Source organism: Haliotis cracherodii, unplaced genomic scaffold (genome assembly GCF_022045235.1).
Source record: "Haliotis cracherodii isolate W230 unplaced genomic scaffold, xgHalCrac1.p SCAF_4, whole genome shotgun sequence".
Classification (NCBI taxonomy): domain Eukaryota; kingdom Metazoa; phylum Mollusca; class Gastropoda; order Lepetellida; family Haliotidae; genus Haliotis; species Haliotis cracherodii.
The window spans coordinates 19,765,747-19,789,133 of NW_027266297.1; the positions used below are offsets into that span (position 1 = coordinate 19,765,747).

At 39.2% G+C, this 23,387-nt stretch overlaps 1 protein-coding gene across 2 annotated transcripts; it reads left to right on the plus strand.

Annotated features, from left to right (window-relative positions):
* Positions 1-835: 835 nt before the first annotated feature.
* On the plus strand, positions 836-23,124 carry LOC139478305 (beta,beta-carotene 15,15'-dioxygenase-like). Of its 2 annotated transcripts, XM_071260728.1 has the most exons (12): positions 841-909; positions 1,600-1,717; positions 2,722-2,831; positions 4,050-4,308; positions 7,768-7,906; positions 8,489-8,630; positions 10,685-10,896; positions 12,761-13,006; positions 13,550-13,652; positions 14,263-14,369; positions 16,048-16,162; positions 17,025-23,124. In XM_071260728.1, exons 3-12 carry the CDS (start codon positions 2,741-2,743, stop codon positions 17,174-17,176), a joined length of 1,566 nt encoding a protein of 521 aa, XP_071116829.1. In that variant the 5' UTR covers positions 841-909; positions 1,600-1,717; positions 2,722-2,740; the 3' UTR covers positions 17,177-23,124. The 2 variants fall into 2 exon arrangements, with proteins under 2 accessions (XP_071116828.1, XP_071116829.1); XM_071260727.1 differs by lacking the exon at positions 1,600-1,717 and having other exon boundaries at positions 836-909.
* The last annotated feature ends 263 nt before the right edge of the window (positions 23,125-23,387 follow it).

Sequence of the window (23,387 nt, forward strand, 5' to 3'; positions counted from 1 at the left end):
CGTGCTCTTTGGAAACATGAATATCTACTACTTTAATTGCTTTTAAGCACTTCGGGGTAATAACACATGTTAGCTTGACATTGTTTTGTTTTTTTAAAGTAGAAAATACCCTCTCCTGCTGGAATTTATAGCTCTGTACACAAGTAAACTTTTAAAAATAACCCATCAAAGTAGGTACGTTTTGAATATGATTATCGAAACAGTAGACACATAGAGAATCTCACCCTCGTGTCTTTTGATATAAAATATATCAACACGAGTTGATAAAAGTGGAAAAATTTCGAGGCTTGCTGAGGATTTTTGCTACTTTTATCAATGAGTGTTGATATATTTGATATCAAAAGACACGAGGGTGAGATTTTATTTATCATCCAACATCATTCTTCCAACTCTTTCAATTTGTAGACAGTAATTAGCAGTGTCTTCGGTGTAAAAAGTACTGCTAACAGCTTCAGTAGCAGAGCCATTGGTGTTGTCATTTGATTGTGATGTCTTGGTAACCAATGACGTCACAATGGTCTGCAAAGCATTGTGATGCAATTTCATTGCAGCGATATCTACAGTGTAGATATCGCTTGATCTAATCCAAGAGATATCTCCTGTGGGGGCCAGTTTTGGATGATAAATACATTTTCACAAAATTGAATATCAATAATGTCATGTGTTTTCTGTTCTCTGTCGCAGGAACAAACGGAAACCAGTCTTTGACGACGACTACAAGCTACAACCAGAAAGTGCTTTGCATTTTTGCACCCGAATTCAGCCTTGCGTGGAGGGTCGCTACCTCACGTGCCTCTGACGCGTCTATTTCTTTCTTTTTTTAGATGAAGTAAGAGTTAACTCCCTTTAACCATATTGACTTCCGGGAAACAGCTTGGGCTTCAGGGAAAAAAGCCAGATACACTCACGGTCGGTTAAACATAAACATACGTCTAACAGACACTGTTGGGATAAATGCACGATAATCAAGTAATATTCTAAACAATGGGTAGATTTAATAATGTGGTTGTCACGAACTGAAATGTCTGTCATTCGCAGGGGCAAGAGATCACCATAATGTTGATAAGAGGCCAAGATTATATTGACAATACAATAAACACTTCAACTGTGAGTGTTGCCACTGTCAGTGTTGAACACAGACCCGTGCGATTATAGAATCTGTTCCCCACCCATTTGTATCATAAAAAAACTATATCTCAGGAAAATATATATATTTGACACTAGATAAGTCTCTGTGTAGCCAAGTAAGAATCTAAGATACTGCATCAGTCACCACATTATGACATCCTATTATTTGCATATCAAATTCTAAATTGTTGAATCTACTGAGTAGTACTACTGATCTAGAGGGTTAAAAAGACACCGTTTTCAGTTTGAGTTTGTCAGAAGTTTCACACAAGACACTAATTGTAGAGCCTATAGGCATGGACCATGCTGTGAATTATACTCACCATGACATGCACAATGACAAACTAATCGTGTTACTGTTAGCATGGTTGATGAATGCTGAATCATATTATATAAATGTGATGCAAACAGATTTTCAGGAAACAGTCCTGCAATTTTTTTTTAAGTTTTCCACAACCATGTATTCTCCAGAAGCAGTTCACCTTTCTATGACCTGTGAAGATCTGGGTTACAACCGGTCCTCAGCAACCCATCCTTGTCATAAGAGGCGTCACCGGGTTAGGTGGTCAGACTCGCTGACTTGGTTGAGGTATGTTGTATCCCAGTTGCATGGATCGATGCTGATGATGTCAATCATTGGATTATCTGGTCCACACTTGATTATTTACAGACTGCCATGATATTGTTAGCTGGAATATTGCTGAGTGTGCCGTTAAACAAGAAGCAAAATTTAAAGTGATAACACATAAATAATTTTAGAAAGTATTTCTACATTACTACTCTTAGTTTCTGTGAAGTGTACAGAAGTCCCAAGGTTTTAAAGTAAAAAACTGATTTAGAAGTCCTTCAGCATGATGACATTCATCTTTGCCTAATGAAGGGCCCTCTTTGCATTTCTTCGTGCAGTCAAGCTACACAGAAGTATCCACCAGTAGTCTGATTATCGGGTGTAAGGCCAGGGTCACACAAAGCCGATTCTGGCTCCCGTTTGAGATCTGACAGCGCTACGACACGTAAAGTGAAAAAGTCGTATTACTATCCTCAATGATCTGGAATGTCCTATCATTGTCTGAACGCAGTCTTATACATTTGTAACAGAATCCTACGGATCCGGTAAGGTCCAGAGAGGTCTGCCAAGCACTCCCGACAGTATGGTGCATCCCGTAACTTTCGGGAAACTCAGCCTATTTTGTTGTTTCTTGTTGATCGAGTCCAGACTGCGTCCAGATCTTGCTGAATGTGAACCATCTTTGTCAGTTCACTGTCCAGTCACTGTCTGATCTCTGTCGGATTGCATTCATGAGAATCGGGATGCTGTCGGGACAGATTTGGTAGTTTTTTACCATGCGAAGGATACAAATCGGATAAGCTTCGGATTGAGAGCAGGAAAATCGGGACGGATTCGGCTGGAAACGGCTGAATTGGGACGCTTCTTGAACAATATCTGATTGTTTGTGAATTTCTGGCCACGAATAACAGGATCTTGATCAGACTTTTGACAAATAGTAATCTGGATTGGTCCTATCAAGGGAGGCAGTAAAAATCCTGAATGTATGACTGAGCCCTAATGCTGACATTGTACCCTTCTTGCAGCTGACACCAGATTGCAGTCATGTCAACTGATGGTCCTGATGAGCTGCCGGGATGGTTGAACTACACACCAGAGGATCAACTTGAGAAGCCTGTGGATACTGATGTCACAGGTAGGGATATCATTGTTTATCATATTATGGGTAGGTTTCTCGGCAGGATAAAGCCAACGGATAAAAACGATATCCGTTGGGGTCATATGCGGATAATGATGCAAATATCAAAGGTCAAGTAGGGACTACTTTCAGTGCTTATAAACAAACATGGCATCGCCCTTGTCATTCGGCGATAGAATCAGAATTAACCATTGGGAATCTGGATAAACTACAGGGATAATTGCTATCATTATTAAAAGAACAGTCCAATACATAGTGTTTTAGGAATAAACTTTATGTATTTAGCTCGCCAAGACTCGCTAAATACCCGGTACAATGTTTATTCCTAATGCAGGATATTTACCATCCCCAAACACACTTGCGTGATAACTTCTATGTATGATTTGTGATGTATCAATAAATTGTGAATGTCAAAACTGTATTGATACAAATGTGTGAATATTGATACAATATTAATAAAATCACTCTGAATGGAATGTTTTCATTTTTTAAAATTACCATGTTTATGATGGACAGTGAGAAGGCAGAAAATACAATTTTTAACATTTAATTGATCAGTGTAGTTCGTACTTAGCATTAAGTGATTAAATGCAGGTCTACACAAGTAATTTGTATCTATGCAAACTTGTTTGTTTTGTTTGTTGTTTAACGCAACGCTCAGCAATATGCCAGCTATATGACGGCGGTCTGTAAATAATTGAATCTGGTCCAGACAATCCTGTGATTGACGTCATGAGCATCGATATACACAATTGGGATTTTATACGATCCTGTTAGTCACCTGTTACGACAAGCATGGATTGCTTAAGACCTGTTCTAACCTGACTCTTTACAGGACCTGTATATTTTCAGAATAATTAAATTAATTATTAATTATTATGTCGATGGTTATCTTGATACGTTATTGTGAAAGTCAGTCTATCAATACTAAAATATCCAATCAATGATGTCTCAAATCATGGGTACATCATTAATAAGAATTGAGAAATAATTAAAAGTTTTTATTTTTTTAACGTCAAGGGGAATAACTGTTATAAAACTGATCCAGAATTGTTCTTTGACTTGTGTTTTTTCATAGATTAGTGTACTCTGGGGTAAGAAATGAATGGTTTTTAAATTGTTATTTTAGGCTAAATTTGAGCTTAATAAACCAATAAATCAAGCTATAAGAAATAAAACATCCTTCTATGGACACAAACTGTTTTGATTGTCCAGGGACAATCCCACAATGGGTGACAGGGACTCTGTACCGGAATGGATCGGGGATGTTCAAGGTAGGGGAGACAACTGTCAAGCACCTGTTTGATGGCATGGCTGTCCTCCACAAGTTCATCATCAAAGACGGAAAAGTTCAGTATCAGAACAAACTCTTGGACTCGGACACCCTTACAAGATGTCTGAAGGCTAATCGACTGGTCGTTGGTCAGTTTTCGACAGCTGCATACACAGATCCCTGCAAGAGCATCTTTGCAAGGTATTTTGATGAGGACGGGTACATTGTAATTTTTAAAGAGTAGGCCTACTCTGTTCTGTGATTCATGCATTATTGCGAACATGTTCATAAAATATTTGACAATTTGAAAGAAATTCTGATTTACACTGCGGTACACACAAGGGCAATTTTTAAAGTACCAGGACATAGACTGTTCTGAAGTATTGTTTCCAAACAATAGCCGATAACCCCCAAGCATACTCCTCAAGAGAAGTTTCTGCTTCAGGGACCAAAACACAGGAATTATACTACCTCAGAAAATAAGAATTTTGAAGAAATTCACATTTTGAACCAAATAGTATTTGTTCCTAATTTTTCTTCCATGGCCTTAATTAGTTTGTATACCTAGCTAAATCCGTGAAAATATTTAATTATTTTTAAAGTTTAAAAAGGGAGCTGCTATTTAATTTAGACACAGCCACTAGTCTATTAGCCTAGAGACCAGTGAAAATCTTCTGACACTAACTGATTTCTCCTACAATTGATTTATTTTACAAAATTTACTTGAACTTCAAGCCCAAAATGAACAGCAGTCTGGTTGGATTTGACTGATAGAGCCTTTTCCTTTGAATATTATTATAAATGATATTGAAACAATCAACTATTATTTAAATCATGTAAATAGTAATGGTTGCTTAAAGTTTGCATGGGCTTTGTAGTTATTTCATATTATATTTCTTTGACATCAAGGGATTTTAAATTTTATTTTCTGATTGTAGCTTTTAAGGGTGTGCGGTATTATGGGTACACCGGTTTATTGTGGTGCAAATCTTCAGCAATACATATTGCGATATGCTTGTGATTGTAGCAATATATTGGGGCAAATATAAATAAGTATATTTATGTGTTCCTAATTGATATGGAGATGGAAAATAGTATCTTTCCGATACAACTTGCCTATGACGATCTCTTTATCAATTATCGTGTACACATCACAACTATCAAGCTCCTCACAGCAATAGCCCATTCGCAGAGCTCTACCGAGAGTATAACGAAGGTGTCACACGCTGGGAAGGAGCTTGTCCTACCATGTGACTGTTTTATCTCCCTTGATCGTTGCGGGGATACCAAATGGCAGATGATTTCAACATCGTCTCAAATAAGTGAGCCAAGGCTGATGTCTGTCAATTCTTTCGCCAGGTCAATACACAGCCCTACTAGCTTTGACCCCTGGTTGGTCGGATCCATAAACCTAAAAATAGGAACATACGAATACTTGACACTTTTTATCCCATGTATTTGCAGGAGTCAGGGTTGTCTAAGGAGGCTCTACAGTTCATTGACACTAATGACAGTGTGGTGTCCTTCAGCTGCTAGGTTTCCCTTGATTATATGCTATGTTCTGTTAACAGCGTCAGTATCATACCTTGCTTGTGTGTTTACAACCTGCATTACTTTGGACTTGGGGCTAGAAGTTATCTGATGTTGTAGGTGTCCAGGGCTAGGAGAATTTGTCTGATGTTGTAGGTGTCCAGGGCTAGAATTTGTCTGATGTTGTAGGTGTCCAGGGCTAGGAGAATTTGTCTGATGTTGTAGGTGTCCAGGGCTAGGAGAATTTGTCTGATGTTGTAGGTGTCCAGGGCTAGAAGTTATCTGATGTTGTAGGTGTCCAGGGCTAGAAGTTATCTGATGTTGTAGGTGTCCAGGGCTAGAAGTTATCTGATGTTGAAGGTGTCCAGGGCTAGGAGAATTTGTCTGATGTTGTAGGTGTCCAGGGCTAGGAGAATTTGTCTGATGTTGTAGGTGTCCAGGGCTAGGAGAATTTGTCTGATGTTGTAGGTGTCCAGGGCTAGGAGAATTTGTCTGATGTTGTAGGTGTCCAGGGCTAGAAGTTATCTGATGTTGTAGGTGTCCAGGGCTAGGAGATCTTGTCTGATGTTGTAGGTGTCCAGGGCTAGGAGATCTTGTCTGATGTTGTAGGTGTCCAGGGCTAGGAGATCTTGTCTGATGTTGTAGGTGTCCAGGGCTAGGAGAATTTGTCTGATGTTGTAGGTGTCCAGGGCTAGGAGAATTTGTCTGATGTTGTAGGTGTCCAGGGCTAGGAGAATTTGTCTGATGTTGTAGGTGTCCTGGGCTAGAAGCTATCTGATGTTGTAGGTGTCCAGGGCTAGGAGATCTTGCCTGATGTTGTAGGTGTCCAGGGCTAGGAGATCTTGTCTCATGTTGTAGGTGTCCAGGGCTAGGAGATCTTGTCTGATGTTGTAGGTGTCCAGGGCTAGGAGATCTTGTCTGATGTTGTAGGTGTTCAGGGCTAGGAGATCTTGTCTGATGTTGTAGGTGTCCAGGGCTAGGAGAATTTGTCTGATGTTGTAGGTGTCCTGGGCTAGAAGCTATCTGATGTTGTAGGTGTCCAGGGCTAGGAGAATTTGTCTGATGTTGTAGGTGTCCAGGGCTAGAAGTTACCTGATGTTGTAGGTGTCCAGGGCTAGAAGTTATCTGATGTTGAAGGTGTCCAGGGCTAGGAGAATTTGTCTGATGTTGTAGGTGTCCAGGGCTAGGAGAATTTGTCTGATGTTGTAGGTGTCCAGGGCTAGGAGAATTTGTCTGATGTTGTAGGTGTCCAGGGCTTGGAGAATTTGTCTGATGTTGTAGGTGTTCAGAGCTAGGAGAATTTGTCTGATGTTGTAGGTGTTCAGGGCTGGGAGAATTTGTCTGATGTTGTAGGTGTTCAGAGCTAGGAGAATTTGCCTGATGTTGTAGGTGTCCAGGGCTAGGAGATCTTGTCTCATGTTGTAGGTGTCCAGGGCTAGGAGATCTTGTCTGATGTTGTAGGTGTCCAGGGCTAGGAGATCTTGTCTGATGTTGTAGGTGTCCAGGGCTAGGAGATCTTGTCTGATGTTGTAGGTGTCAAGGGCTTGGAGAATTTGTCTGATGTTGTAGGTGTCCAGGGCTAGGAGATCTTGTCTGATGTTGTAGGTGTCCAGGGCTAGGAGATCTTGTCTGATGTTGTAGGTGTCAAGGGCTAGGAGAATTTGTCTGATGTTGTAGGTGTCCAGGGCTAGGAGATCTTGTCTGATGTTGTAGGTGTCCAGGGCTAGGAGATCTTGTCTGATGTTGTAGGTGTTCAGAGCTAGGAGATCTTGTCTGATGTTGTAGGTGTCCAGGGCTAGGAGAATTTGTCTGATGTTGTAGGTGTCCAGGGCTTGGAGAATTTGTCTGATGTTGTAGGTGTTCAGAGCTAGGAAATTTGTCTGATCTTGTAGATATCCCAGGGCTAGGAGAATTTGTCTGATGCTGTTGGTATCCCAGGGCAAGGAGAATTTCAGGCTAACCTTTCCTTGTATGTAATCACTATACAGGCTGGTAAATGTTTACTTTCCTGATGCTGTGTAAAGTCAGCATGACATAGTCTAGCCTTGCCTCCATACACTATTGATGACCGAGGTGGCATGTGATACACTGAATACAATACCTACGGTGCTATCATATTTCTATTTTAAGGTTTTTCTCCTATTTCACCCCGGAAATGACAGACAACACAGCAGTGAACATCGTCCCCCATGGCGATATGCTTCTGGCCTTGACAGAGACACCATCTGTCAATATTATTGATCCTGAGACACTCACAAAGAAAGGATCGGTATGTATATGCGAATGGTTTGACACATTAAAGAGACTGAAAAATAACAAAATGTTGTTCAAGCAGATATTTTATGCACATAGCAAACGAAAATAGATTTTCAAAACACATCCAGAATTTTCTGATGGGGGGAGGTAAAATTATTGTTTCCACTTTTCTTCTGGAATAATTTCTTTACCCCAATTCCATACCCCCCCACACACCCCATATAGTATTCATCTTCTGTTTTATCTTCATGTAATATAAACCTCCAGTGACGTCATCCTATTGTTCTCCACTTGGTTAGATCTCATAAGCAGAGATGTTATTATATCCCAGGGATGTGTGTAATATAATATGTTATAACATCCCTGGGATTTTATATAAGATCCTGGGAATTTTATTTATACTTGAATGTTTCTTGCTAGAAATGTTGATAATTGTTGTTTTAAGTTTGTTATTTTGGGGTAAAAGTTAGATAAATCCCTTACCCTCAGGTTTTTATGAGATTTAAAACCCTCTGATGCCCCTTTTGTCCCTTGGATGAAGGTTTTATCCTACACCCATAGTTCCCGTGTCCATCAGTATATATCTCCTTCCAAGATTCCTGTAGACAAGCTGGTTGCAGTTCATATCGCCACGGCTCACCCTCACACAGACTCTGACGGCACCATGTACAACCTTGGCACTTCATTCAACCACAAACAAGCTTACAACATCATCAAAGTACCACCACAAGAAAAAGGTAACTAACTGATTGACCTTGGGTTTCTGCTTGTCGTAAAAGGCGACTAACGGGATTGTATGGTCAGGCTCTCTGACTTGGTTGATGCATGTCATCGATCCCAATTACGTGGATCGATGCTCAATCACTGGATTGTCTGGTCCAGACTCGATTATTTACATACCGCCGTCATATAGCTGGAATATTGCTGAGCGCGGTGTTAAACAACAAACCAACCAACCAACCTTGGGTTTCCTTGTGATAATGAGTGATCAGATTGTCATTTTAGTCGTGTTTATTTGGAAGTATGAATGGGTCTCTTTCACAATCATCTATGGCATTCTTTATCGATGAATAAACTTCTTTTCATTATTGCATCAATTTAATGTCAGATTTGTCAAAATGCAAGTATAACTTATTGTATAATGCATTTTGCTGGGCGCACTTTCGGGGATTTCAGTTAGCACTGTGTAGAGGATCGAACTCATGTTGCCAAGTTGAAGCTAACAATGGCTAAAGAGTTAATCAAACTAGCCAACACTTTACTATAGGACCACTGGCGCTATCGCTATTAATTAGTGCTTGTTTTCCAAGTGATCAGGACCTGTTTATTTGCCTTTATGTGCATGTGCAGTTGCCAATTTCTCTGCAAAACTCGAAACTTGATAAAAATTGTATGGATTTTCCTCAAATTGATTAATTAATTTGTTAAAAGAGATGGCTTACTCATACTATAAGAAACAACTGACCCAAGGATCCTAAAGGGATGCTCAACCCTAAGGTTCAAAAAGGGTGTTGTATTGGCAAGTGGTACCCAACCCTCAAGATCATGAAGGGGTGTTTGATGGGAAATGGGTACTCTAATGATCGTAAAGTGTGCTTGATCAGAAGGAGGAACACAACTAACACTAAGGATCAAAGAGGCATGTGAGATCGCGAGGGGAAACAGCCATCAGCATGAGCCAAGTGCGTGGAGAGCTGTGCTCGGTAAACTGCAATGTTGCCTTGTAATTATCTGAAATGATACATAAAGTCGAGCCTTGTTTTGTCGAACTTATGCGATTCAGGTATATCATCGATGTCATGGTATATATCATAGCTTGAATACTGTAAATCTTGAAAATAATGCGAGCATGAATTAAATGTGAAAAATGTGAGTGGCCTTTGATTGCATTAATGAAACTTTGCATTTATGTCTGCAAAATGAGTGACTATCAACAATAAGACTGCCTCACTGCACGCTTTAGATAGCAGAAATACCAACTTGAATATAAACACAAAGACGGTTTATTGAGCAGCAGTTGTAACAAGAACGTAACATTGTCATTCAAAGAATAGGAATTACACAATTGGCATCCAATGAGTTATCACTGCTGTGGGCAAGAGTTCTTCCCACTCGTGTCAAACTAGGCATCATTGACTACTCCAGTTCAAGGTTCTTGACACCTTATCCGCATACCAATCAGTGAACTGTTGTTGGTTCAATTATTTTATTGCCTTTGAATTTCCTTAATGCCAGTCATCAGAATAAACATATAAATTGTTTATTGTTTTTACGGAAGTGCTAAAAAACAGTGCTATTTGCTGTTTGATTAGATTAAGGCAATGTGTCACTCCACATGGAGTAGGGGGAGTCGCATTGATACTGGGTTGTATTTTCGGCTAGGGATCAGTGGAACGTTATTTTCTATTTTGAACTGTGGGCGTCGACACATAATTTGGATAGTTGGGACTCACAAATAAGTTTTGAGACACATGAATTTGGCACATCCAGTTTGACAGATCCGAGTATTAATGATGATAAATATAGAAGTAAATCTCAGGGACCGGAAGATGAGTTTGAGATAACTGGGAATACGAAACATCCAATTTCAAACAGTGTTCAAATCAGGGGTCCGGAAAATTTGAAATCCCAATCATTTGAACTTCAAATGTAGTTGATTGATTTGATTTGCAATATGAGTAAATCAGTGTCATCGTCACTGCTTAACTTGAGAAAAGAGGCAATTACTTTGAATAGCTTGTCAACATGTACATCGTCAGGTTGTATTTACTTGCCAATTTTCTTGTTCCAGGGGGAGACAACCCCTTCAACCGTGCATCCCTGGTGTCGACCTTTCCTTCTCGCTGGAAGGTGAACATTGGCTACAACCACAGCTTTGGGATGTCGGAGAACTACTTCGTTGTCCTGGAACAGACTCTGGTTACCAACATCTTGAAGCTGCCTCTCATGCCTTTCACCGGAACTGGATTTGAGAGTTGTATGTACAACTACCCTGATGAAAAGGTTAGACGACTGCTTGTTGACGACCCGTGAAGATCCTGGGTAGAATAGGTCTTCAGCAACCCATGCTTGCCGTAAAAGGTGACTATGCTTGTCGTAAGAGGCGACTAACAGGATCGGATGGTCAGGCTCGCTGACTTGGTTGATGCATGTCATCGATCCCAATTGAGTGGATCAATGCTTATGATGTCTATCACCGGATTGTCTGGTCCAGACTCAATTATATACCAGATCATGAAAGTGACAGTCGGAATGTGTTTTCTAATCATGCAACCACGAAATATTTACCACAGGGTATTCCAAACGACAGTTACAGGTTTAATGATTATATCCATATAATCTAGGCCATCTATTAGCCATTCAAGAATATTCTTCTTATCAGTTATAATTTTTTTAATCAAGAATACGTCAAAATATGTTTGAAGTGTAGTCACCAGTTTGAAACTCGTGTCGTAAAGCTCGAAAAAGCTGCCTTCTGATTGGCTAATGTCGATTTCTTGTCAGTCATTTCATTGGTCGGTCAAAATTCGCAAAAGTTTGTTCTGATGTGTCTCGTGATGGGATGTCCTCAGATCTTTGTTTAGCGGTAGCGAAAATTGAGGTCTGATTTTAATAAGATTGATTTAATCAGAAATGCTCATTATTATCACCTGCCTCAAAGTGGGACAGGGGGGATATTGGAATTGAGTTCTTTCGTCCATCCTACCATCTGTCGTTCCGTCTGTCCGCTTCTCAAATGGGGCACATTTTTTCAAAAACTATTTAAGTCAGAGAAATGAAATTTTACACACTGATTTTACTGGTCATGACCTCCAATGAGTTCGAAAATTGGTGTCGCAAATGTTTTAAAGAGTTATGGCCCTTGGTCCGTGCTTTTCAACTTTGTGCATAGTGTGTGCAGTGGGCACCTGTTTTCTCAGAAACAACTGAAGTTAGCTTATGTAAGAGATACTTATCAAGACCGAGTTATAAGGTTGCCTTTTGTGTGTATTAATTTCACATTCAATCAATTTTTCTGATGATATAAAGCGGCCTTAGTGGCTATTTCTTTTTGAAGCTTTATATAACATTTTTTTATGGTTTATATTCACTACTGTATGAACAAACAAAATTCTCATGTGCCCCATGGCGGGGGACAGTGATAATACTGTTTTCTTGTTAATTTATTTATAAAACTGCAACTAAAGTAACCCGATATTGGAATACATCATTGCTGAAAATATAATAGATTCAGATACAATTTCTTCTGATCATTGCATAAAAATACCTTCAAGTTATATTACTGGGTATTCTTTAACCAAGTCACTGGTAGATTCGGGAGAAAATGTGTGAGCTGCTAATCGCCATTTCGAGCTTAGTTTACAAGACAAGAACACATGGTAAACTAAATCTCTGCATAGAAAACAATGCCTAGCAAAACAGGAAATATGATTGAAATGGTACATCATTATGTCCAGTGATTTTAACATTTTCTTTGACCAAGTTTGTAATTGATCTTCTCTTCGTTCCCTTGAAACGATATGATGTAGTTTTTGACTGCGCTTAGCCTAATATTTGAAATATCAGTGAAGGTAATTAACTCTCAGCATTCAAGCATTGGATAAGATTGTTTGCTTGACTACGGACGTCCTCATATAAGAGCATCTGTGCATGTGTCGTGCATCTTGACCACTGCCAGGAGAAATACAGCTTATGGGTGCGGCAGTGATTGTTAATGATAATCTACTGAGGCTTGTCCCTTGGTATATGGCCTCTGGTCAAATCACTCAAGTTGCAGTGACAAATTGATTCAGTTCCTCGAATTGTAGTTCAACAAGAGATCACTATATGAATTAGATCATGAATTGGTACATCCGTTTTTCCATAGGTTCTCATTCATCTTGCTCGGCGCTCAGACGGAAAGACCCTAACGACGCAGTTCACCGCAGATGCCTTCTTCTGTTTCCACTTCATCAACTGCTATGAAGAGGACGGCCATCTTGTCATTGATTTATGTGCCTTTGATGATGGGGGCGTAGTGCATGACCTTTATCTGAGTGATGTCAAGAAAGGAGTCTTAGGAAAATATTTTGCCAAACTGAGGCGCTATGTGCTACCTCTTGATGTTGAGAAGGTAATTCAGAATGTTCAGCTATACTTTCATCAGTATATCACTGTTTTTTTATGTTTTATCACAATTTGCACATTTTCTTTGACCAAGTTTCTTATTGTTCTTCTGTTTGTTCCCTTTAAGTGATATGATGTAGTTTTTGACTGTGCTTAGCCTAATCCTCAAAATATCAGTGTTATGTCAGCACGTGTGCTTGAGAGGAAGGGAAGGGATTTCCCCTCAGCATTCAAGCATTGCGTAAGATTGTTTACTAGACTACGTACGTCCTCAGATAAGAGAATCTGCGCAATATGCCAAATTGAGGAGCTATGTGCTTCCTCTTGATGTTGAGAGGGTAATTCAGCATGTTCAGCTATAGTTGCATCAGCACATCAGTGGGTTATGTTTTACACTTATTAATTCAGAAATGATTGCTGAGTGTAACTTAAAAGGTATTCATATTGAATTGTATAACTGTCAATTTGTCTGACAGCGTTAGAGATGCATCATGCACCTGCATCAAAAGGGATTCTAATTCTGAGTGAAATTGCTTTTTGATCCAAACAGGCAGAGACTGGCAAGAACCTGGTGACGCTACCGGACACATCGGCTACAGCAGTCAAACAGCCGGACGGCTCCATCTTCTGTACCCCTGACTACATCACTGGAGGTGAGTTTGATGTAGCATTTGTTGCTTGTAGCATTAGTTGTTTATAGCAATTGATGGTTGTCATGGTTGTGGCGTTTTGATGCTTGTAGCATTTGTTGGTTAATGCAAGTGATGTGTGTTTTTTTCAAAAATGCACTTATGACAGATGTCAGTGACTTCATACCTGATATGCCTCCTATATATACCTGGGAAATTTTTCCACATGTTATCGGATCACACTGAAGGTCAAGGTCACCTGATACCTGTACCTGTTTCTGATGGGAAGGCGTTAAAGCTGTCAGGTCAAGGTGGTGATGAGGCTGCTTCTCTGTTGCATGTAACTCCTTTCTTCCGGAGGCCCGGTCGTCTAAGGCGCGGCAATTCGCTGTGCAGATTTGCGTCCCTTTGGCACGCCAGAAACCTATGATTGTGGGTTCGAATCCCGGTTCACAGCGATTATTTTTCTAGGTTTGTCGGTACTATACCCGTGCTCGCGGGTTTCACCAAAGTGGTAAACATCTGAGACCTGCATCACTTCGGGCTTTCCTCCCACATTAAGCTGACACGCCATGATATAACGGGAATACTGTTAAATCCAACTCACTCGCTCGCTCACTCCGGTTATTTCCAGATGCATCCAATGGCATAACGATGGAACTACCCAGAATCAACTACGCCTTCAACACAAAGAAATACAGATATTCTTATGGAACGAGATTCTTGACAGACAAACCCATGGTAACTCACTTTGTACCATAGTTCATAGAATAGTGTAGAACAGCCTTAGAAATTAGATATTTGTTTTAAGACTAGTCCAGAGAACCAGTGTCAACCATATTTCACCAGTCTTCAGTGTTTGTAGCTAGTCCTGCTTGAACAAGCGAAATATGTTTACTATGTTTACATTAGACTAAAATCTAGTCTCTGAAATGAACATATCGTACATAAAAACAGTTGTTCAGTTATCTTAATAAAAATATAATAAAAAGGAGCCCAGTGACTCTCTTCATTTTCAGCCTGATACTGCAGTGATCTAGACTCGCCAAACACTATAGACTTGCATGGGCTGTATTTGATATATATTTGTATCAGGGTCTGTAAGACAGACTATGTTTACATTTTCTGTCAGTTTTATTCAGTTCCAGTTTGCAGCTAAATTAAGGCATGGAGAACAGCTATGGAATTATAGGCCACAAATGATATTAGCCAATGAGGACTACCATCATTGGGTTTCGACTTGTTCTCAGCACCGTTTAGCAGTCTCGGGCAAGGGTTGCGAAGGTTGATGACATAGTCTAGCCTTGCCTCCATACACTGCCATCATTGGATTTCATCTTGTTTAGCAGTCTCGGGCAAGGGTTGCGAAGGTTGATGACATAGTCTAGCCTTGCCTCCATACACTGCCATCATTGGATTTCGACTTGTTTAGTAGTCTCGGGCTAGCGGACTAGTGTGAATTTCGAAAGCTGGAACATGTAGATTCATGGTGTAAGCAGGCATAATTAATAGGAAGTCAGGGGCTGAGTTTGTGAATTTGAATTGTCCATGATTGTGCCATGACATTTTTAGAATTCGGGAGTCATTTCTTCAACAGTGGTATCGAATGTAGGCGATGATTTAGTTTGACGATCACTAGAAAACATAATATTTGAAACCAAACCAGACTGGTGTGCTTTTTCAGATACTAATTTACCTAATGTGCTTAATTATTCAAAACTGAGATATACAATGTTTTACAGCAAGTGTGGAAATATGGGGCATGTTTTGTGAACACCCAATGCCATTTTGAAGTGGTCAAATATAACAAATAACACTTTCTTAGTAAAGTAGTTTCTTGTACTTTCCTTTGGGTGAGTCCTGTCAGGGATTCGAACCCATACTGCCAGAGTGAGGCACCTAATCATCCAACCCACTCATCGACCAAGGTTTCCACAAAAATGAAAGTCCGACAACAATTTACACTTGTCAGAGGGGTACACAAAGTACGTGATCAAGACAACCAATTGTCAGACTTTAATTTTTGTGGAAGCCTTGGTGGCTGAGTGGGTTGGATCGGTGACTTTGTGCGCTGGCGATTAGGTGCCTCATTCTGGCACTGTGGGTTTGCTAAGAATGAGTTATTCCAAATATAACATTTCTTTCAACATGTTTTGGTTTTCTGAAGTCACTTTATTCTGTCTGGTTTGGGTCTATGGGAATTCCACGTTACAATAGGTCCCCAGCAACCAGCTTGTCGTTAGGACGATGTAGAGGATGATCAGGCTCGTGATACCCCAAAAGTGTGCTTCATTGCTCATAATATCAGTCACTGGATTGTCTGATCCAAACTTGATGTGTGTTTTTTTTGCCGCCATCTTGTAGCTGGAATATTGTGAGTGCAGAGTAAACAAAAACCAAACAATACGCTCGGTTTCAGCTGACCAAGGTGGACATGAAGACGAGGACCTGTGTCCACTGGACGACAGAAGATGGAGATCAACCTGGGGAACCGGTCTTCATAGCCAGGCCAGGGGGAACAGAGGAGGACGATGGTATGTGGTCGTCATGTTGTGTAGAATCATGTAAACATACAGGGCAGAGTAAGTATCTTGAGAGGACTGCCGGGGGAAGGGAGGAGGACGATGGTATGTGGCCATCATGTTGTGTAGAATCATGTAAACATACAGGGCAGAGTAAGTATCTTGAGAGGACTGCCGGGGGAAGGGAGGAGGACGATGGTATGTGGCCATCATGTTGTGTAGAATCATGTAAACATACAGGGCAGAGTAAGTATCTTGTGAGGACTGCCAGGGGAAGGGAGGAGGACAATGGTATGTGGCCATCATGTTGTGTAGAGTCATGTAAACATACCGGGCAGAGTAAGTATCTTGTGAGGACTGCCGGGGGAAGGGAGGAGGACGATGGCATGTGGCCGTCATGTTGTGTAGAATCATGTAAACATACAGGGCAGAATAAGTATCTTGCTTATCAGAAGGTTGGGTTTGTGTATCATCGAGTCAATGGAGGATTTTTAAGCTATCCTCTGCTTTGGATGTCTTGTCCCGCTTATAACTGATCGAAGCACTTTGATTGTTGTATGACTTATGGATGGGTGTGGCTTGCATTGTGTGTCATTGTACCCCATGAAGTAGGAGCATGATTGTGATCAAAATCAGGTCTCTGCTTTGGGTTGCTGTTTCACAAAGTGAGTTCAGTAATTGTTGTGTCACTGGTTGACCCAGTGGGATGCAAGGGTTCTGAACGTTTTGGATTTTGTCATCAAAATTATTAAGGAAGATATTTTATGGATGTCAACCTCTTTATTATGAAATTCTTCCTTATCCTTGTCTGCTTATGTATATCCTCTCTAAATGCCATTCTTGGTCAAAATTATTATTATTATAATTGTTTCAGGTATAATTCTTTCCCCTGTACTCCCGATGAAACCCGGTCGCAAGGGCTTCCTCCTGGTGCTTGATGGGAAGACATTCAAGGAACTGGCGAGAGCAGAGGCGCCCCCTGGTGTCAAGATGCCCCTCTCATTCCACGGGTCGTTCATACCCTGAGGAAAACTTGAACCAAAGATATCACTATGGCATTGACAGCCACAGTTGGCAGTAATTTCTTAGCTTTACTTCACAATAAGTTGTGGGAATACGTAAGCATTACTTTGTTGATTTTTATTCATATGGTATTGGTTTTATATTTTGTTATATTTACAGTTTTTTTGCATTATCTAACCACTTACTATTCTTGTTGCATTTAAACAGAATCTCAAGGCTTGTTCATGTAGCCGAAAAGTAGACAATTGCTGTAAAAACTGGGTGGAGAAATGTTTTGGCAGAACGTAATCGTCGGTGCCGAGGACGAGAAAGAAAGTTTGATGATGTCATAGGAAGTAGAATTATGATGTAAGTGACGGAAGATTGTAAGAGGAAGTGATGTAATGGAGGTTAACAGAGAGGTGCATTATGGTCTCAATACCGGTTAAACCCATTTATTGAGAAGCAGTGAATGAAATTATACTTATTGCATTGTTAACAGAATCTCAAGGCTTGTTAGTGTAGTTCCAGTCACAGACCATATTAGTACATTGATGTCTTGTTTGCTTCTATTGCACTGCTGTCATAGGGCTGGAATGTTGCTGAGTGCAGTGTTAAACAACAAAGAAACACACCTATATTTAGACACTGGAGTAGGGTTACAGACATATTGATGTCGCTAACAGTGTGTCTAGTTGTGACTGATGTTCCTGTAGACAAGGCTGGGCATATGCTATTTTACTGATACTGATGTATTCACTTTGGATCTAATCTCTTGTATATAACCAACAAACAGCCACTTTGGATCTAATCTCTTGTATATAACGAACAAACAGCCACTTTGGATACAGCAAATCTATGTATAACCACTTGGATAAAATGAAGTAACAACCACTTGGATATAACAAATCTATATAAAACCACTTGGATATAATGAAATAACAACAACTTGGATATAACAAATCTATATATAACCACTTGGATATGATGAAATAACAACCACTTGGATATAACAAATCTATATAAAACCACTTGGATATAATGAAATAACAACCACTTGGATATAACAAATCTATATATAACCACTTGGATATGATGAAATAACAACCACTTGGATATAACAAATCTATGTAAAACCACTTGGATATAATGAAATAACAACCACTTGGATATAACAAATCTATATATAACCACTTGGATATGATGAAATAACAACCACTTGGATATAACAAATCTATATAAAACCACTTGGATATAATGAAGTAACAACCACTTGGATATAACAATCAAATGACATCACTAATGGCTCTGCTACTGAAGCTGTTAGCAGTACTTTTTACACCTAGGACACTGCTAATTACTGTCTACAAATTGAAAAAGTTGGAAGAATGATGTTGGATGATAAATAAAATCTCACCCTCGTGTCTTTTGATATAAACAAGAGTTGATAAAAGTGGCAAAAATCCTCGGCAAGCCTCGGATTTTTTCCACTTTTATCAACTCGTGTTGATATATTTGATATCAAAAGACACTCGGGTGAGAATGTCTATGTATATTGAATCATAAAAGTATGTTTAAAACCCAGACAAATATCGGCTTACAGAACTCTTACATTTGTAGCATATATATATCGAAGTAATTGTAATGAAATTAAATCAAATATTGTTTAATAAAATATGATACTGGGCTATAATCAGTATATACGTATGTATGAAAAGAGTTTAGCAAAGATGCTGTGAAGCATATGTTTATCATAAAACATTTTTTAACAGAACCTTTGATCCCCAGTGCACTTTTTACAATAGAATTGTGATGTCACCATGTCTGTGTTGAAAGGGACAATATCAGTGCACTCTGAAACCACTTGTATTGTCCACCTATTGATAATACTGACTTATCTGTTGAACATGTCGTTGACAATTACCCGGTACAATCTGTGGTAAACTTAAAACTCCAGCCTTATCAAGATAATTTGACTGTCTCATTGAGGGAGGTAAAAAATCAGAGTAGAAGATCTGATTTTGATGAGACTGTTATTATAAATATACTGTATATAATTTTTGGCAATTTTAACTGTTATACTATTCATGGCGCTTGTACACCATTTTTAGCAGTTGTTTATTAACAATATCAGTCAACACATACTTTTTGCACACAGCTTACATATTTTGTATAGAAACTATATCATATTAATATACCAATGACATGGAGGTGGGAAAAGCTTTATTCATTTACAATATATGTATCTTTCAATGTTGTGAGGATAGAAGCAAAATAATTAGAACTATTAATCTGGAAATTTGCAGTATATGTTTTTGGTTAGAACTAACAATCAAGTTTGTGAATGATATTTGAAAGTATGTTATTTCCTGTTTTGCTGAGATTGTACATTACTCTAGACACGAAAGTCGTCCTTGCCATTCTGTGTGGGTGTATTTTTCTTTCCATCACGTAATATGCCACAGTTCATACATTTTTGCCCTTACAATCTCTCCTGGCAAGAGGTACCAGTGCGATTATTTTTGTGATTTCTTACATTAACTTATTGCTTGAGAAACTGCTTGGAAATATTTTCATGTTCGGTAACAGTAATCCGTTGTCTTTACATTTCCTTTTCTAAACAAATATTGATATTCTTTATCTTTAAAGTCCTTTATAATAAAATAACAAAATTACAGTTTCCATGTGTTACTCTAGACCTGTACACTCAAAAATTGTCAATAAGTGAAATATAATTGAAAGATGAAGACTATGAAGATCTGCCTGGAGTGCTGGACAGCTTGACATACATAAGTGATGATATCATTTTATGATACTTTGGCAGCATCAAACAAAATATTCCAAAACTGATGAACATCTTCACAATGATGTAGATAGTGTTCCAGTGAACCTCTTTCTTCATACTTGTCACAAGCCTCTTCCCGAGGCAAGAGAGTTAACTGTCATTAAAAGTCCAGTTTCCACCCTTGCCGAACTAGGCTGGAATTACTGGGCTCGATCATAGCGCCATCAGTGGCCTTTACTAGTTATGTCCCTTCTAAGCCTGTCCTATGGACCAATCAGATTCCACCTCTCGTATCACTTGCGTTCGTTTCACACAAAATGGTGGCGCCCAGTCAGGACGATCTGATCGATAATCAAGATCTATATTGGGTCAAAACGGGTCTTACATCGCGAAATGCATCAAATCACGTGAGCACCTTTTTTGAAAACATGAAAAGATTTGTCAAATATCTGCTGACAACGAGATGGTGGTGCACATGCTTTGCAAATCCTGCAATTGACCGAAATCTGCACGACAGTTTATGAACCGGATTTTGATTTCGGTGTGCGATTTTGATTGGACTATGCATAGACTCGTTAGTCCAGCCAAAATGTAACTTGATAATACCAGCTTAGTTCGGCAAGGGTGGAAACTGGACTTTCATAGTCAGTTAACTCTCTTGCCTCGGGAAGATGGGTCACAAGTGGTCACATGGACTTTTGCATTTATCTCTTAAAGATATTTATTAAATTTAATTATAATATGGCCGCATATGTTAAATTGTACCTGTTTATATGTGTTGTCTATTGGACATAATTCCTTGCCGTCCATCATCAAGCTGTTAGGCCAAAGGGTGTGAATACAGGTAAACCTTCCTTCTTTATGCATACCCTCAATTATCGTTGATCTAGTTCGTGAATACTTGGCTTGTATTACTTATGCATACCCTCAATTATCGTTGATCTAGTTCGTGAATACTTGGCTTGTATTACTTATGCATACCCTCAATTGTCGCTGATCTAGTTCGTGAATACTTGGCTTGTATTACTTATGCATACCCTCAATTGTCGCTGATCTAGTTCGTGAATACTTGACTTGTATTACTTAGATGGTACGTACTTTATTTGGATTCACTGACTCCTATTTTAGTTCTTGTTCATTTTGGATGTTGTGGGTCAATGTAATTATTTTGAAACGTTTTGAATCATATTGCCATGTACCAAATACTAAGGGTGAAGTAATTGAGAAAGGATATGTTTAAAGTTGTGAACACTTCCTGTTATGTATTCTGTTGGTGTGTGTCTTGGTATTTACCTTTGATTTAAGTCTTTAAGACTTTTTAAGTTAAGAAATGAGCAAATCTTTGAGAAAATGTTCTGAAAGTTATCAGATATGTTCATGTGAATGCCAACTTGACTTGTGTAAGTATTTTATCAGCCCATGAAGATTCGCGGTACAATGGGTCTTCAGCATCCCATTATTGCTGTAAGAGGCAACTAAAGGGACTGGGTGGTCAGGCTCGCTGACTTGGTTGATGCATGTCATCCAATTGCGGGGATCGATGCTCGTGATATCAATCACTTGATTATTTACAGACCACTGTCATACAGCTGGAATATTGCTGAGTTCGGCGGTTAAACAACAAATAAACAAACAAACAAACGAAGTGTATTACAACAGTAAATGTATACAAGTAGATGTTAAGCTAACATGTGTCAGAAAGCTGGTTTTAGAGGATTTCAGGAAGCAAATTCTAATATTTGAATATGACCCAAGCTAAGTTTCTTAGGAGATGTAGATAAAGACATGCAGACATATGGTAACAAAAATCATCTTCAGTCAAGGAATTGCTCATAGTTAGATTTCATCTACTTCTCCTTCTTCTGCTGCTCTCTTCAGCCATTCTTGTGTTCCTGGACATAGCAGAAGGTGACAGAAATTTGCAAGTGTAAGAAAAGCCATTAGAACATGTCTGATAATTATTAAACATTATTAAAAAAGATTCTATACCTTTCATATCCAACATTTCCAGTAAGCCAAAAGGGACCTTGTCCGACCTCGTCATTTTTAGTCAGGGAGCTTAATAGCCACTGTTGTATCCAGAAAGTCAATAACTTATCTTTTCTATACACATGTTCATTTTTATGTCTTGTTATGTTCACTTTTGTATAATTATTCAACTTACTGGTGATAAAGTCTTTGAAAGGCATGTAGAAGTGATACACATAAGGAAGAGAATTTGGGGATGTCAACTTCTTTATTATGAGTGAGTGAGTGATTCCAGCAATATCACGGCAGGGGACACCACAAATGGGCTTCACACATTGTACCCATGTCAAAAATCGTACCCGGTGTGACGAGCGAACGCTTTAACCACTAGGCTACCCGACCGCCCCTGGTATAAAAGGAACGATGTACTGTTCATTCACACCCAAACCGTTGGACAGAGGCATGCTAAGATAAACCCTACAACAAAAAGGACAAGCTGTTGGTACCCATTGTACCCATGTGGGGAATTGAACCCGGGTCTTCCGTGTGACGAGCAAATGCCTTAACCACTAGACTACCCGACCGCCCTCTTTATTATGAGAAACACAAAGTTTCAGTGTATATGCTTACTCTTCATCACTTGGTGAATATACTCCGAAATGTTGTGTTCCTCATAATAAAGAAGTTGACATCTATAAATTCTCTTCCATACAGGTGATAGTTTGGGAGGAGGTATATTGGAATTGTTACACATTTACTTAAAGTTTGTGAGGCTGTATCATGAAGTTTTAATCTGAGATGAGATTACTCATGTTTAGGAGCACTGGAATGAAACTCAAATGGGTCACAATACTTGACAAATTGTTTTGTCCTCTCTACCCCACACTCACTCACTCACTCACTCACTCACTTATCCTGTCCTATTTTATTACATTATTATCTTGTTCAGTGAAGTGGGTAATTATACAGACTCAAAAAGCATTTATTTTACATAGATTCATAGATGCAAGACAGTGCAGTCGTACAAACAGCTTTTGTTTGTTCAGCGCCTGACCAGTTAATATTGCCATTTTGGAATCCCTGTTTAGAGTAGGTCCAAAATAATGAGGCACCAAAACTGGACCGGGTGTAATGTAGCCTGTAACATCAGAACTTGTCGAATTTGATGTTTAATCCAAGGTTATTTGTTGAATATCTGTTTGAATGTCAAATGAATAAAGACAACGAATGCCAAATTTTGTTACTTTTTAATACTTTTTATTATGACCCGACCCCACGCCCCTCAATACACATCTGTGCCAGAACCAGTAATGTTTAGGACACCATTATATGGCCTGATTTTTATTGACAAAATACTCTGAAACTCATCGTTGCTCTCTTCCTTCACCCAGAGCTTACAGGTGGGTATAGATTAAAGAATAAACCAAAACAATCTGGTATTTTAAGGAACAAGACTGCCAGGTACTTAGCATGATATTAATA

What these genes read in the sequence shown, in the direction of transcription:
- LOC139478305 (XM_071260727.1), top strand. Translation starts at nt 2,741, where the DNA reads ATGTCAACTGATGGTCCTGATGAGCTGCCGGGATGGTTGAACTACACA. An exon ending in ACAACTACCCTGATGAAAAG is followed by an intron (nt 10,897 to 12,760) that starts GTTAGACGACTG and finishes GTTTTTCCATAG; the next exon opens with GTTCTCATTCATCTTGCTCG. An exon ending in TACCTCTTGATGTTGAGAAG is followed by an intron (nt 13,007 to 13,549) that starts GTAATTCAGAAT and finishes TGATCCAAACAG; the next exon opens with GCAGAGACTGGCAAGAACCT.